This window comes from Python bivittatus, unplaced genomic scaffold (genome assembly GCF_059951505.1).
Source record: "Python bivittatus isolate LINGU-HERP-01145 unplaced genomic scaffold, Pbiv_v1 ctg000840_np1212, whole genome shotgun sequence".
In the NCBI taxonomy this organism is placed as follows: domain Eukaryota; kingdom Metazoa; phylum Chordata; class Lepidosauria; order Squamata; family Pythonidae; genus Python; species Python bivittatus.
Window position 1 is genome coordinate 47337643 of NW_028277113.1, and position 16879 is coordinate 47354521.

The 16879-nt window shown below is 43.2% G+C and overlaps 1 protein-coding gene across 1 annotated transcript; it reads left to right on the forward strand.

Annotated features, from left to right (window-relative positions):
- The first annotated feature begins 1030 nt into the window (after positions 1-1030).
- Positions 1031-1960, forward strand: BHLHE22 (basic helix-loop-helix family member e22). The gene has a single exon (XM_088130811.1). It carries the CDS (start codon positions 1031-1033, stop codon positions 1958-1960), a length of 930 nt encoding a protein of 309 aa, XP_087986937.1.
- The last annotated feature ends 14919 nt before the right edge of the window (positions 1961-16879 follow it).

Below are 16879 nucleotides of genomic sequence, written 5' to 3' on the forward strand. Positions count from 1 at the left end.
TGGGTGGGCGGAGGGGGGAAGTGTGCAGCAAGCTCCTTGCCCCCTTTTTCCTCCTCCCGCACCCCGTCATCGCCGCCCCGTAATTTGCTGAAGGAGGGAAAGAGCATCCTTCGCCCCAGCTCGGGCTTTTAAGTGTGCTCATTGAGGAGTGAAAGTCGCCACACCTGTCAGGCTGTAAAGGCAGTTGTTGGCTTCCTAATAGGACACAACGCCTTGCAAACATATGCGTTAAGCTGTGCCTACAGATGGCAGAGAGAATAATGGAGCAGGAGCCTTTTATAAAGCGTGAGCTGCTGCCCGTCTTCTCCTCCTCCTCCTCCTCCAGACCGGTGTGAAATGCAAACTCTCCAGACTCAGGGCCAAGCCTAGCGCCTGGGCTCGTTTGTTACCGTTTTAATCCTATTAATTAAAACGTTAACCTGATTGGGTAGAAAGCTCTGTCCCAACAGGCGAGGCTTCTTCATAATAACCTTCTCCGCGAGATAATGAGGTAAAAGACTTCCCCCGTCTGTGGTGGCGGCAGTCAGCGGCAGCAGCGGCAGCAGCAGCAGCAGCGGTGGCGGCAGCAACAGCAACAGCGGGAGCACTAGCAGCCGCCGCCGCCTTCAGCGAGCTAGCGAGCGCTCCTGCTCTCTTTCTTCTTTTTCTCTTCTCTCTCTCACTTGATGGATCCGGGGAATCTCCCGAAGGTGAATCCAAGCAAGAGAAACGGTGCAGGGAGCCCGCTGGCAGCTCACGATGCCTTAGTCCCGCGCGGGCTGGTAGGAGAGAAGCGCTGAGAGCGAGCGAGACGACGAGCGAGACAGACGCGCACTGAGGGAGAGAAAGAACGCGCGCCAAAGCGGCCTCGCCTCCGAGACACTGGAACAGCGGGGAGAAGAAGGTGACAGGGGCAGAGCGAGGAGCCGCGCTCTCGGGGAGAGCACCTCGGCCCAGGCAAGCCCCCGGCCCGGGGCGTTGGAGGACCAGAGCGGGGGAGGGGGCGCGGGAGAGGGAGGAGTTGGAGGAGGGGAACCCGCCGGTCGGGACTATGGAGAGGGCGCTGAGCCTGGCTTCAGACGAAGACTTGTTCCACAAGAGCCTCAGCGCCTCGGCCAAGAGAATGGAGTCTGCCTTTCGCTCGCCCCCGGGGCTCGACCTGGCCGCCCACCAGCAACAGCAGCGCGAGTCGCGGCAAGCGCCGTCTCCGCTGAGCTGCTACGAGCCGGCTGACTCCGAGGTGCTGCTGAGGGAGAGCGCGGCTGGGGCACTGGTGGCTGGGGACACGCTGGGCGCCTCGGTCTGCGTCAAGTATGGGCAGAGCACGACCAGCCGCAGCTCGGTAGCCGAGAGCAGCGGCGGCGAGCAAAGCCCGGACGATGATAGCGACGGGCGCTGCGAGCTGCTGCTACGGGGCCCCGGCGGAGGTAGCGGCTCCGGAGTCGTCGTCAGCTCTGGGGGCGCCCTACTCAAGGCGCCTGAGGGCGGCGCCTGCTCCAATAGCCACCACGGCGGCGGCGGCGGCGGGGGCAAGAAGTCTAAGGAGCAGAAGGCGCTGCGACTCAACATCAACGCCCGCGAGCGGAGGCGCATGCACGACCTGAACGACGCGCTCGACGAGCTGCGGGCCGTCATCCCTTACGCTCACAGCCCCTCGGTGCGGAAGCTCTCGAAGATCGCCACGCTTCTCCTGGCCAAGAACTATATTCTTATGCAAGCGCAGGCCCTCGATGAGATGCGCCGCCTTGTTGCTTATCTCAACCAGGGCCAGGCTATTTCGGCGGCCTCATTGCCCACCTCAGCGGCGGCCGCAGCGGCCGCGGCGGCCGCTTTGCACCCGGCTCTCGGGGCCTATGAGCAGGCGGCGGCAGGCTACCCTTTCAGTGCCGGCCTGCCGCCCGCCACCTCTTGCCCGGAGAAATGTGCCATTTTCAATAGCGTCTCGTCCAGTCTCTGCAAACAGTGCACGGAGAAGCCTTAAAAGAGACAAGAACTTCAGTCCGATCCCTTGGTCCTTCATTACTTCCTTGGCAGGACTTTGCTGCAGCCGCCTTTAGGGGGATGGTCCTGGGGTTGATGTGGCGAGTTAAGTGCAACCGAGACCTCAGCGAAGTTTAAACACACGCAATCGCAATTTTTTTCGAGAAGGTGTATTTTGGGGGGAGGGTGAGTGTGATCACGGAGAACTCGCAGATTGGGAGAAAATCCTCTGTACGCCACTCGTTTCTTTAAGACTTCCAACTTTGGGGAACTTTTGCTCATAGGCAACCAAGGTTTGGGAGAATGCTTGGTTGGGCTTCAGCAAGGGATACAGGTGGCAGGAAGCAAGCTGGATTGTAAACTCAGACAAATCAAGAAGGGCACTTAAAAAGGGTTTTTTAAAATGTTATTTTATTTTATTGCTTCTGAGCCAGAGAACATGCAAACTTGAAATGTAGACTTCCTGAAATTAGATATGTGCAAAAATTGCTCTGAAATTCCTTGTATTTTTATTTCTGAACATCTGAGCCTGTGAAAATGAGCAAAGTTTTGGCGGAGAGTGTTTACTTAAGAAGAGGTGAAAACTGTTCACATGGCTGAAGTATTGCAGGTTTATTATTATTTTTAAAGATGTGCACCTTGTTTCTTTTCACTTTGCAATGCTATGTGTACCAGAAGACATATTTATTTCAGTGGTCTTTTCATGACAATATTCATCCTGTGTTAAAGGTTATGTATGTTTTTTATTTTTTTAAATGCTTCTTAAAAATCTCATTAACTTAAACTTTGTGCCAAGTGTTTAAAATGTTTGATTTGCCAAGGATGTGTGAACCAGAAATCTTGATGTATCCAAACTGCTGAGGTTTATGAAAGGTCATCTGGATTTTAAGTTGCATCATCCCTGTATTTATAAATTAAGCTTTAATAAATTGCTTCAGTCCAAAAATGAGGGGAGAAGTGTTTTCTTAATTGCTGAATGAACTGGACTGTGGTGACTAAACAAACTTTTTGCAACATGAAAAAAAATTCTGTCTTAGTTATTTACTATGATCATAAGGCATCAGGCAATAGTTCTTGTCAAGAATATGCCAAAGAAAAATTTTCCATGTGGCAGTTTGATTTTTCACAGAATAAAGCCAGTTTTTTTTTAAAAAGTAGAAGTTATTTTAGGTGAAGGTAGTCACTTCAGTGTTTGTAGAAATATATTTTCCATATAAAATTATAGAAATTGGAGAAGTAAATGAGTGTATGTTTACCTCAGAACTATATTTAATACTATAGATTTGTTTTCTCATACAGTTCAAATCAATTTCAGCCAAAGTACTTGGATTTTAAACTGATTGACCCAGTTCAATGAAATCCAATGTTCCTTTTAATCCTAACCACATTTATTTGCAGGTACCCCACTGATTCCAGTATAATTTTTTTTTCCTGGTTAAGCATGCTTGGCATTGTAAGATGAGATATAGCTTTTAATCTGCTTCAGCCAAACAGGTTGTGGATCAGTAACTAGTGTTTTATTTAAGCAATCTTGTTTCTAACTGTAGAAGTAAATCCAATGAATTAAACTGGATGAAAGGTTTAATTTAGATCTGGGCCTAAATCTGTGTTTACATTTACATAGCTTGTGAATAGGACAAACAGTGGGATTTGAATTGTACTTGGCAGAACTGGTTCATAGATCTTGCTCTCTATAAGTATAATCCCTGAAAACCTTTATCTTCCCTGCTCCACCCCTGAAAATCTATGAGACTTGGTATTTCTAGCTACTTCCTGATAATCCAAATTTGGTCTGTCAGCTTTGGATAGGCAAAACGAATGCTGCGAAAGCTCGCTGGCTGGTCATGGACGTGTAAAGAGATATCTATATGAAAATAGGTCAGTAAGAGGAAGATAGTGATGTATGGTCGGTTATTTATATATATATATATATATATTTATGCCAGAAAAATAGTTTTTATTAAAATATTTTGAACAAATCTTCATCCCACTTTTATTTGTAAGAGGAGCAGAAGAAAGACAAGCATTCCCACAACTCTTCGCCTGTTTGCTTTGTTCAGACACACAGTAAAGGCAACAGGCTCGTTTAGAAGAGCAAAGCGCCAAGCTAGCATTACTCTGTGCCCGGTGCTCAGAAGGCGAGGAAAAGCTGCTGGTCAGCACACCCGTAGGCGAGCCTTCACCCTTACTTCCAGGAAGAGGAAACGCTGTGCTCTAACACGGGTTGCAGGAGAGAAACCTCCGTTTTGTCCTCATGATACCCAGATCGTCCTCCGGCTTCTTGCGGAAAAGATCCGGACTCCCACGCAAAGGTGGACTTACACCTAGCAACTTTAGAAAGTGCCGCAGGCAGTGGCTCTCCGTGACCTATCGAATCCCAGGATCCGGTCAGATCCACCTTTCCCCATTCGAGCAGGAGGGCTAACGACCCTCACGTGCTCACGCGCCTTCGGCCTCTGGGATGTTCTGGGGGAGCGGGCTCGTCTACCCGCCGCCATCGCCACGCCAGTTTCTACCTCGGCATTTGTACCTCCCTCAGCTTTTTCCTCGCAAATGCCCTCAAATGCTTCTAGGGATTGAGGGAGAAGAGGAACACCGGATAAAGATTTTCTGCTCCACTTCTCATTAAGAAAAGGATTAATTAATTAGAACCTGTAACTTTTCAGGAACAATAACTGTACAGTGAAGTGAAGATAGCCAGACAAGGGTGAGCAACTCACCCTTAGGCGCCAGGAGAAACCGTCTCTCAATATTTACCAGACAAAGCCTGGGTGCGTCTGATTATGATTATTAAAACAATTTCCATGACGATGTCTAATATTATGTTAATTTGAAAACAACTGTGTATGAAAACTGTCGACTATAATACCTAAATTCATTTAATGAAACACATCGTTAAGGCAATTAGACCTCCTGGATGTGATTAAGGAACATAATTACGACACTGTTCTGCGCAGTAATTGGGTGTCTTTAATCAAGGGGTAAAGTGATCAGCAGAACAGCCATTAGTTTGTATTGTTCTGTTCCTGCTGTCCATCATTCTGATTAGGAATCAAACACAGCCGAAAGCCTGCTTGTACCCCCCACCACCAGACATATCCACACATGACAGACGTAGGCAGCTTTAAAGCTCCTGGATTCCCCCCTGTAGGAAAAGGCTGCCCTGAAAGGCGCGCAGACCCCTTGATTCGAGCTGGGAGGCGGGGGAGGAAGAAGCTGAAAGAAGGGCAAAATTGGGAAGAGGGGGTGGACGGGAAGCGTTTAGTGAACAGCATCTTGGCAACGGGAAAAGATTCCAGAAAAGCTGCTTTCGCAGTTTCTCCTTAAAACCCTTTTTGGTACAGCTTTTCTCTTTCGGAAGTTCCCTCAGTTCAAATCAAGACCTTGGGGTTAGAAATGGGGTGGACATTTTCATCTTCAGGGAGCAACGTACCCATCTCACATTATTCGGAAACAAACGTAACCGTGGCAGTACCAGATCAGGAGCTTTCCTTAGCATACGGCTCCGTAGGGTTTAGATTATTAGGAAGGGGGCAGGTTTTTAACCCGAAGATTGAACCAAAGCCCCTCAGGGCTTGAGCCTTTGCCTTTCCTGGGAGGCTGTCAATCGAGCCGTAATCTTTGGCGTAGGCTAGATCTGTATTTTCCCTTCATGTCCCTTTCCCTCGGTCCTGTCGGTCCAGACCCGCTTTCTGCAGTAGCAGGAAAGCAAAAGTTCAGGATGCTCCCGGAACAAGAGAAGCGGGTCTTCCTTCAGCTCAAGGAGCGTTCGTCGCTTTTCCCCCTCTCCTTTCCGCTAAGTACTCAACGGACTTGTCTGCCAGCTCTTTTGGGGACTGCGGCGCTCAGGGTGGTGACAGTTGTCAGCTGAGATAAGAAAGATACCACCAACCTTCAGTTCGGGCGAAAGTTGCCGATTGTCCAGAAAGTTTCAGTTGAGCTGGGGGCGGGGAGAGAAGCTCGTTCCTTTTCAACTTTCAGTTCTTCTTCTTAAAAATTGGGGGGGGGGGGGGGGGGAAACCTGCCTGGAGGAGGGGGGGGGGATAGGGAAAGTTTCCGATCTCTTTCTCAACGTCTGGCTCCAGGGCTTTCCTTTTGCCTTTCCTGTCATTACTGGCGTTTAACTTCGTATGGAAAATGTGAGAGAGCGGTAGAGACTCGGCTGTGTTAAACCCACCGCTCCCATTACAACCACTAACCATCAAGGACCCACCCGCATTCCCTGAGCCGGGCTCCAGACATGCGAGGAGCAGCTGATCTTGCTCCCTCCCTCCCTCCCTCCCTCCCTCCCTCCCCGCCCGCCATGCGTGCCCACCCCTTCCCCCTCCTCATTTGACGGATCACTTCATCAGAAATGAAGATTCCTCTTCAAGAGCCTCGGTTTCACTGAACCCACCGCGCCAAACTAGGGACGCCCAGCCCGTCCCGACATACCCCCTTCCTTTTTCACCTTGGCTGCCAAGGCGAGCTCCCTCCCTCCCTCGCTCCCTCCCTCGCCCCAGTTCTAATCCCGCGATTGTCCCAGCATGAGTGACATTGACTTTCCTAATGTAATGACTTATGAAAGATATAATCATGTGTTAAATTGAATCCTCCGTTTAACTGTTAATGGTGTGCTCTGGGCACATTTACGTATTAGATGCTATGGTAACTAATTACCACTAGAAAAAGGGATAATACACTTTGCAGACTTTGACAAATAATTATGAGTGTTCACATCCCTGCTAGCAGTCAGTTGCGGTGGATCTGCTGGAATGAGTAAGTGAATAAATGAACGGATGGGTAAGTGAACTTGTGTGCATGGAAGGGATGAGATAATGACTAGCGGTCAAGTGATTTTTCTTATTAAAAACCTTTAATGAAAATGTGATTTAGGATATGGGGGGAGGAGAATTCGAAGAGAAGGGAACACGTAGAAACTGCCTCTAAATGTAATTAAAAGAGAGCAGTAAAGGCCAAAACATAAGTATTTGTAGTAGTAGTAGTAGTAATAATAATAATAATAATAATAATAATAATAATAATAATAATAATAATAATAATGGAATTAGGCACGTGCTAGGAAACTTTGCAGAATTAGCATCGTCGATTCCGCCCTCTCCACAGGAAAAGCGAGATGGGTGTGTGATCCATCAGGCATAATATCCGAGGAACAAGGTGTTCGTGCTTCTCAAAAGATTACTTTGCAATTAGGGCATTTCTATGGGCATTCTTTTACTTTTAGTGACTTTTTAAGCAGATAGCCGAGACTCGGTGACCCTTCCAGGTTTTTTTAAAAAAAAATAATTAAACGTTAGAGTTAAGTTTACTATATGGTGGACCACGAGGAAGAGAGAACGGTTGGAAGCTAAGCGGTGATTTTTTTTAATTTAATGTAATCGCTTCCCACATTTCGGAGTGGGCCACATCCTCGTGATTTTGCGGGGAAGGGGAATCCACCTCTTCTGCATACGCTCTTTTGGACTCGGTTAGTGACGGATGCCCCCTCTCCCCCCCCAACCCCCCGCCTCCACGCCGCCGGCGCTGCTAATTGCCCAGGGATTCGAAGATTCCCTTCGGTCTTCCTGCCTCCCTCCCTCCTCCAATGAGGCCGCCGTAAAGCGCCTCCTTCCCGCCCCTTGGAACGCGAGCCCTAACCCTTTCGCTCCCGCCACCTCAGCCCAGCGCCCGGGAGATTCTTTATGGCTTCCACGCGCGTCTCCAGGGTTAGCAAAATATTGTAGCAAAGGAAGCCCGGTCGAAGGAGCGGAGTTGCTCTGTTTCGCCGGCTTCTTTCTTGCAGGCTTCGCTTCAGCTTTGCTTTCCAAAGGCCAAGTCTTCTCCGTGGCTGGACGGTTTCTTTTTCTCCTCAAACCGATCAACGCGTCCTCTTTCCCTCCGGGATGAGTTTAAGGAAGTCCCCCTGGTCCCGATAGGTTTGGCACGGGGAAACGCCTTCTCCCCGTGGGCGCTTACATAGACGAGGGGCGGAGTACGGCTGATTTCAAGAGAAGGTACTTGTAAGGCAAGAGGAACCGAGACAGGCTCTTTGGCAGCCTTCCTCGCCCGGTTTGCTTTCCAAGGGGATTGGCAGGGGTCTCTGTTCGGTAGGCTATGATTTAGAGCCTCCTTCTTCCAAGGCTTCTGGCATCTTTTCACCAGCGCTTCTGAACCTCGAGTCAAAAGCCGAAGCATGTATTCTATGATCCCACTGCACCGCATCCTAAGGATTCGTTACTTTCCGGGTTCGGGCCAAAACGTCTCGCGTTGAATTAACGGTTAATGCCTGTTTCCTGAACAAATGGAGCTGCGGCAGATTGGTGGGGTTACTAATGTACTTGTAAGCATTTCCTGGAAAGAAAGAAAGAAAGGAAAAAAAAAAAAAAACCAAAACAAAACACCCTCCCTTGCAATCTGCTGGTAAGCGAAAGCATTCCCTATTGGGCTGAGCTTTCACTTAGAAACGCCTTGACTCGGAAGGAGTTAAATCTCCCCTCAGGAGCTCTGGCAATTGCCCTTGCCCGTTCAGCAGGATTCAGAGCTGTGCAGTAAAATAGCCTATAAATCTGTAGTCTGTTCCAAACATTTTTATTCCTGCGTTTTAAAATACACATACACGGGCGTGCACTCTCACACACACAACACCCACACACGCGCGTAGGAACTTCGAAGCGAGAATAATTTGAAATGGTAGCGGGAGAAAATAGTGTAGCTAAAAGGTAAGAGTGATTTATGTAACTAGTTTTTTAAAATGCTTCTTTTTAAATACACAGTCCAGAAAGGGAGAGTTGAATTCTGCGTTCAGTTACTTGGGAGTGATATTTCTGGAGGCTAGCTTAACTATAGACAATGCCTGTAAAGCAGCAAGAAACCTAAGAGGATCTTTAAAATCCTCTGTATTCTCAAGAGTTTAACAAGAAGGCAGTACTGTAGACTAATTTACTTTTTTGCACTGTTCTCAGCAAACATTTCCTATTTTTGCTGCCTTTCATTCACCCACTTTTCACTGATATAAGTGTTTATGCCTACATATTGAGAGAGAGCGCTCTGGCAGGCAGTATCAGTTTGTACAAGTTTTTTTTTTTTACATTACTAAATAAAAATGTCCTATATCTAAAAATAACTGCTCTAGGGCCTTATCACTATGGTTAGTTTGGCATGAAGAGTGTTAGCAAACATCACAGGATTATTTGAAAAACCTCTCTTAAATAATTGGAAAATGTACTATGTCCTGCACTTTGAGATGTGCTATCACATAATAGTTTACTTACAGTCTTAATTATTAGCTAACAGAACAGAGTAAATGATAAGCATGTTGTCTTCCATCTGAATCAGTTCATCTATATGAAGTCCTGAAATCCTAAGAAACATTTTCATAGAATATTTTTTAAAAAGTACTTATGGTTCTACTCATTTATATAATTCACTTTAAGAAATCAGTTGGAACATGGATAATGTTGAATAGGTGTTAGAGTAGCTCACAAAGCAAGAAATAACAAATATTGACTTCCTGCCTTCTCCACATTAACACCATATATTCGAAGAGCTGAGAAGGGCAAGTGGTGAACAATATATCTTCAGTGATACAGTAATTTATTTACTAATCCATAACAGATAACCTGCATTTTTACAAAGCATTTCTTATATGTAGCTTTAACAAGAAGGGCAAAGTTTTATATCTTATTTATAAATAAATTTGCCCCTGAAATGTATCCCGAGTTTCCAGTAATAGTTCTTTAATATGGATAGACCTCAAATTAGAATTCAGATATATTATTCTTATTCCAAATTATCCTGGTACAAATAGATCAAGATTTAGAAGAACACTGCGTTAATATCTGAACATAATAGATTCATGGTAATAAAACCCTGATATAATCTTTAAAATTTGGATACCTAGTTATGACATTTCATTGTTTTGACTCTTATCTTTTCAGAAATTAATGAATACTAGAAGTTTACAAAGCTTTTGAGAAATACACCTTTTTGTATGCTATGATACATTTGATGAACAATCTGTGAAAGCCCATCCTTAAAGGGAAAATCTTCAACCAGGATGTTTCCTATTTCAAATATGAGTACTGTACACCAATTGTGATTTTTGCAGACACTGAAATATTTGAAATATGTATGCATGTGATTACCTTGAAGTGAAAGTTAAATGATCTTTACCTCTATGTCATATGTAATTATTCAGATTTGTATAGTTATATTAAAATATTAGTTTTTCCTATTACTGTTATTATGATGGTTTCTACCATATATGGTTTAAGAGCATACAAAACAGGCAGTTTATTAAGAATTCACCAGCACTTGACATTTTAATGCAATATTAACTGAGCTTAATAAAATACTCAGCATTAGCTGGCTTTCAAAATATTGGTCCATGTTGTAATTGCTATAAAGTTATGCAGTAGGTTTTTTTTTTCATTTCAAATCATCTAGCATAATACATCAGTTATAATAATATGGCTAGAAGACCTCAAAATGCTGTGAAGGGCAAAGTTTTTTTTTATTAGATTTGTATCTTTTCTTCATGGACCTTGAGGTAGCATCCCTCCTCCAAAATTATTCCCACAAACACTAATCCTCTGATGTAGGTTAGGCTGAGAGATAATGACTGGTCCAAAGCCACTAGGCTTAGAAGAAGCTGTTAAGTGGCTGACCATGACTAGATTTATAATTCCTAATGGACCACTTCTATTTCAGTCATGGGGTTGACCTTGTTGTAATCCAAGGACTCCAGAGCATATTAGCTTGGGGACATCATCATAAATGCTAGTTGGAACTGTACGCTATTGTTGGTTAGTTTGAACTGTAAGTTATTTTGGTTATTTTTTTTAAATTTCTTAAATTACTAACAGTATATTAAGAAAATATCCTTTGATAAGAAGCACAATACTTGTCTAGTGATGTGACCACTAGGAACACCATACAAGGGCAAACTAGGAAGTCTAACCAGTAGATTTTTAATCCCATGTGCAGTGCTTTCCCCTAGCAATAAAGTTATTTGAGCACATTTTTACAAACCGATATCTCCAGGGTGGTTTAGAATAACTAGTTAGTATTTGTATATGGCTACACACCATACTCATGCACAAATTTAAAAGCCATACAGTTGGAGAAGCAGAATAAAACAACAGGATAAAATGTGTCAAAAAGTATAGAAAGATAAAAGGTCAAAAATAAAAAAAACCCAACAACCACCAGTTGAACAACTCTTCCATTGTTTCACTTAAATTTGAGGTGATGGAGGAATAGAGTAAGGAGTTACTCTACTTGTATATGATGACATAGCCCAAAAGTTGTGTATCTCTTTCAGCAATTGAACATAGATATTAACCTTTATATAGAACCATGCAAGGCCCCAAAAGAGAAATAACAAGGAGCCAAGGAATGGTCTTCCAGAATCACATCCTGGGGAGAAATGGTAGCATGTATTCAATTCTCATCTTAGCCTATGCAAAATAACATGGCTGATGGCATTTAAAAAATGGAGAATTAACACATCACAGTCTTCCTTTCCTTCTCTTCATAACTCATCATTGTGACTAGAACAGTGATATGTTAATAAAGAATTATAGCTAGAATGGAATCCTAGTGGGAGGATCAAACTGGAGTATCCGTTGTGTTCACCAACCAATAGTTTTGTCTGCCATTCACTTTGTTTTAGGATTTCTGATATCATTCTGAAATTGTGTACATTATTACTGTTTTACAAACTAGATAGCCAATAAGAAGCAGTTGAATAATTAATTGGAATTAAGAGAGATGAATTAGTGTCTCTGAAAAAGAAAGCATTAGATTTGTAAATTTATTTTAGGAAGAATAATTATACCATTTTGTCATAATACAAATAGTGAAAAAAATCAAAGAACACTCTTTAAAAATTTGGAATTGGTATAAGCCAAGCATCTATCACATAAAAGGTAAACAGTCCTTTATTAATACAAAAATAGTAAATTAAAAAAAATCATTGCATTATTTTACTTTTAAAAATATGTGATCCACTCATGCCAATCCATAAAAATATCTTGCCAGGTTTGGGTAAAACAAAGTAGAATGACAGGGCATGATTTAGCCAATGTAAGGGCTACTAAAGCCAGCTGATATTAATTAAAAATAAAGTATGAATGTAATTAATTCTATTAAACCCCTAAGATGTACCAATTTTACTGTTTTTTTCATTTTCAAAGAGAAACATTCTTGGAAACATTCCTGGAAACATTCAAAGAAAACAGGTTCTATTGAAATTGACCAAATGTATTTCCTTTCCATTGTCAAAAGAAATAGATCTCATTAAAATTGACCAAATTTAGTCCTTAGCAGATGGCTATTTCTTTTAATACTACCAACAAGTTTGGTACTACTAGTTAATCCTATTTCATGAAGGACAACAGTTTCTAAGATTGTTAGTATTACTACATGGAACAAATTTCCATTGTACTGTAAATAAGTTTTATTGTGTTTTGATCATTCAATTTTTATAAGTCTTCAAGAATGTATTCATTTGATTTCATTTATGTGGAATGCTTACCAGTATCCCTAAGAAAATACAAAAGGCCTTTTCCCATTACTAAGTTGAATACGTTCTATCCATTCTTGAGATGGCATAAAACAATGCTGGCATAACATTTGCTGCCCCACTGCCAATTCCTGCCCTTCCAAGACATTGCCAAATTATCTTGCAATGGTTTCTGAATGTAGCATTTGCCAGAGGGAACCTGATTTGTTTCAGGACATCATAGTCAGCAGGGAAAACATACATCAATTAGGGCACCACAGCAAAGGAGCAGGTCTGATTTCAGGACTCTGCCTGTCTTCTCTAATCTGGTTTGTCCACCCTCTCTCCTACACTTCTGGGCATCTCCCAACTTTAAAAAAATGTGAAATAAAGAAATGTATGGAAGATGCCAGAGAGAAGGGAGGCAGATCCTGTGATTGTGCAACTAGCTAGATCCTACTGAGCAGAGTTTTTCAAACTCTGTTCTGCAGAGCCCTAGGATTCTGTGAGCGCTTGATGGGCCCCATTATAGATTAAGGGCAAAAAAGTTCACTTGAAAGCAGCGAATTTTCTGTTTCTGGCACTTTGCCTCTTGATCAGCCCGCCTCCTGACCAGGATTTTGTTCTTAACTAACAGATTCTGTGTCTTTTAAATGTTTGAAAACCCTGTTATAAAGCTGGATGAGTGAAACTGACTGGCTGCTGAACTACTAGGTTTTTTATTTCATGGGTGGAAGAGGAAAGAAGTGTTTGAAAATGACAAATACAGAAAAATTGCAAGTAAGCAGCAAATGCCTAGTTCAACCTCTCTATTCTCTGGACACTGCAGTAAGGAAAAGCAGGACTGCAGCAATCTGAAATAAAGGTCCATTTCAGAATACTGTTAGAACAGATTAAAGGGGGAAAACATACTCTCTTTTCTTCTCCTTACAAAATAGTTGGGATCTGCTCTCCTTGTTTCCTTTTTGGAAGCCTGGAGAGAAGTTGGTATCCAGAACAGTGAAAAGGGGGGTCGATGGTTATGAGAGAAGTTGAGGAAACCAAGCGCTAATAGTGAGGAGAATCAACCAAGGTAACAACCTGAGGTTGGCTAACAACAGAGGGGAGAGTGTGCACCAACAGTTCCCAACATGCCCAATGCATACCTCTGATCACATCTACAACAGCTCAGCTTGCCACACTTCCCAGGTAATGAATGATAAGGCATTACAAATTTTACACACACCGAAGCTATGGTGGGAGAATGTCACCTTAAGAGGGAAAATACTATTTTTAATTCCAAGCAATTTGTCTGTCCCACTTGTTCACTGGGGATAGAGTAATGGCAATGACACAATGGCATTGTCAGGACATGGATGTATGTACTTAATGAGTGGGGACAGGATCTAAAATTAGGAAGAAGAGGCATAACCCCTTTAATCTTTTTTATTACCAATATTTTGTCTTGTTTTTTCTGTCAGTTCTAGAAGAATGATGCTGCTTGGTCACGAGCTGCTTTGCTACGGAAATCCCCAACCAGAGCATTGTTTTATAGAAGGGGGGAGACTTTGTCATTAGTCATGTTTTGGGAGGGGCAGCTTTTTTTGTTTTCAACAGGAGCTACTAAGATTGTGGGAATTCTTGCAGCCTCCCTCCCCCTCCTTCTGTAAAATAAGTTATAAACATTGCAGCAAAATCTATTTGAAGATCCAGCAAATCTATTATGCAGGCTTTGGACAGTCTCATAGTTACCTTCCCCCCCCCCCCATATGCAGTGAAAGTTTGAGCATCAAGTAGCAGCCAACTATAGGCTTTCCTAGGTCTCATTTGTACATTTACAAGTGTTTTCCACTCTTGGTTCCCAGAGAGACACATCAGCTATAGAGCAGTGATCATTCTGACGTACGTGTCGCTTTCCTACTTGACAAAGCGCCATTACATTTTTATCATCCAACACATGATATTTAAAATTTCAAAATGTGAAAGCATGGTGTGAATCAAAATGCAGGTCATGTTTTAAACAAATACCTGCTTTTCAGTTTCCCCACAGTTGCTATCAAAAGGTTGCCAAAGGAGGATTCCTCACAACTGTAGGAGATGTTTCACGGTTTATGTTTCTGTGACGATGTCTGTACAACACGATAATGAAACTACTTTTGCTTTTCATTTTATATGTACTGTATGTATGCGTGTGTGTGTAGATAGATACAGTGCATTCAGAAAGTATTCAGACCCCCTTCACCTTTTTTCAGTTTTGTTATGTTGCAGCCTGATACTACAATTGTTCAAATTCATTTTTTCTCATTAATCTACACTCAGTACCCCATAATGACAAAGTGAAAACAGAATTTTAGAAATGTTTGCAAACGTACGAAAAAGGAAAAACTGAAATATCACATTGGCATAAGTATTCAGACCCTTTGCAACAACACTTGAAATTTAGCTCAGGTGCTGTTTCTACACCTTGATTGGAGTCCACCTGTGGTAAATTAAATAGATTGGACATGATTTGGAAAGGCACACACCTCTCTATAGAAGGCCTCACAGCTGACAATGCATAATGCACCAGAGCAAAAGCCATGAGGTCAAAGGAACTGCCTGCAGAGCTCAGAGACAGGATTATTGCAAGGCACAGATCTGGGGAAGGCTCCAAAAAAATTTCTGCTGCACTGAAGGTTCCCAAGAGCACAGTGGCCTCCATAATTCTCAAATGGAAGACGTTTCACACAACCAGGACTCTTCCAAGAGCTGGTCACCTGGCCAAACTGAGCAATCGGGGGAGAAGAGCCTTAGTAAGAGAGGTGACCAAGAATCCGATGGTCACTCTGACTGAGCTCCAGAGATCCTGTGTGGGGATGGGACAAAGCTCCAGAAGGACAACCATCACTGCAGCCCTCCACTGATCTGGGATTTATGACAGAATGGCTAGCCAGAAGCCTCTCCTCAGTGCAAAGCACACGAAAGCCCGCTTGGAGTTTGCAAAAAAGCACCTGAAGGACTCTCAGACTGTGAGGAACAAGATTCTCTGGTCTGATGAAACCAGGATTGAACTGTTTGGCCTCAATTCTAAACGTTATGTCTGGAGGAAACCAGGCACCGCTCATCACCTGCCCAATACCATCCTAACAGTGAAGCATGGTGGTGGCAGCATCATGCTATGGGCGTGTTTTTCAGCAGCAGGGACTGGGAGACTGGTCAGGATTGAGGGAAAGCTGAATGGAGCAAAGTACAGAGATATCCTCAATGAAAACCTGTTCCACAGAGCTCAGGACCTCAGACTGGGCCGAAGATTCACCTTCCAACATGACAATGATCCTAAGCACACAGCCAAGACAACATAGGAATGGCTTAGGGACAACTCTGTGAATGTCCTAGAGTGGCCCAGCCAGAGCCCTGACTTGAACGCTATTGAACATCTCTGGAGAGACCTGAAAATGGCTGTCCACCGACAGTCCCCATCCAACCTGATTGAGCTTGAGAGGATTTGCAAAGAAGAATGGCACAAAATCCCCCAATTCAGGTGTGCAAAGCTCGTTGCATCATACCGAAAAAGACTTGAGGCTGTAATTGCTGCCAAAGGTGCTTCATCAAAGTACTGAGTAAAGGGTCTGAATACTTAAGTACATGTAATATTTCAGTTTTTCCTTTTTAATACATTTACAGACATTTCTAAAATTCTGTTTTCACTTTGTCATTATGGGGTACTGAGCGTAGATTAATGAGAAAAAAAATGAATTTGTACGATTGTAGTATCAGGCTGCAACATAACAAAATTGAAAAAAGTGAAGGGGGTCTGAATACTTTCCGAATGCACGATCGATCAATCGATCGATAGATAGAAAGATAGATAGATCGATAGATTTTGAGCTTCAACTGACTATGCAGTGTATTTGCCCACCGGGTTTGCACCATCACCACCTAGAATAAATCTGATTTTCATGAAAATAAACCTGATTTCCTCCCTTGCAGGAGTACCAATAGCACAGGCAGATAGCTTCTCCAGTTAATCAATGCTGCATAAATTATGTTACACTGCATATAATCTATCGGGGTTGAATAAGGTTTTGGACAAAACATTCCTTTGAAGCTGCTTTGCAAGGCCACACATCTCTGTTTCTAAGAAAAGATTTCTGTGCATGTATAGCACAGTATGTGCAGAATGAATTCTGGTTATGGAACTGATGGTCAAGCTGTTGAAGGAACATAAAGGGCCTCAGTAAGAACTGTGTTCCTTCTTTCTCTTATGAGGAGAATCCCTTCACCTCTGCAAAATGAAGTGCCTTGCTGAGATTAAGCCAAACTGCTTTGCCTAATTTGGTCATACACTTTTCAAGCGATCTCAATTTATTATAGTATCCATATGGGAGAGTCTTTTGAGCATCTTCCATCTTCTTTATACCAGTGTAGTTACAGAGAATATACATAAAAGAGGATGGGGAAAGGGTTTGTCAGCATTGC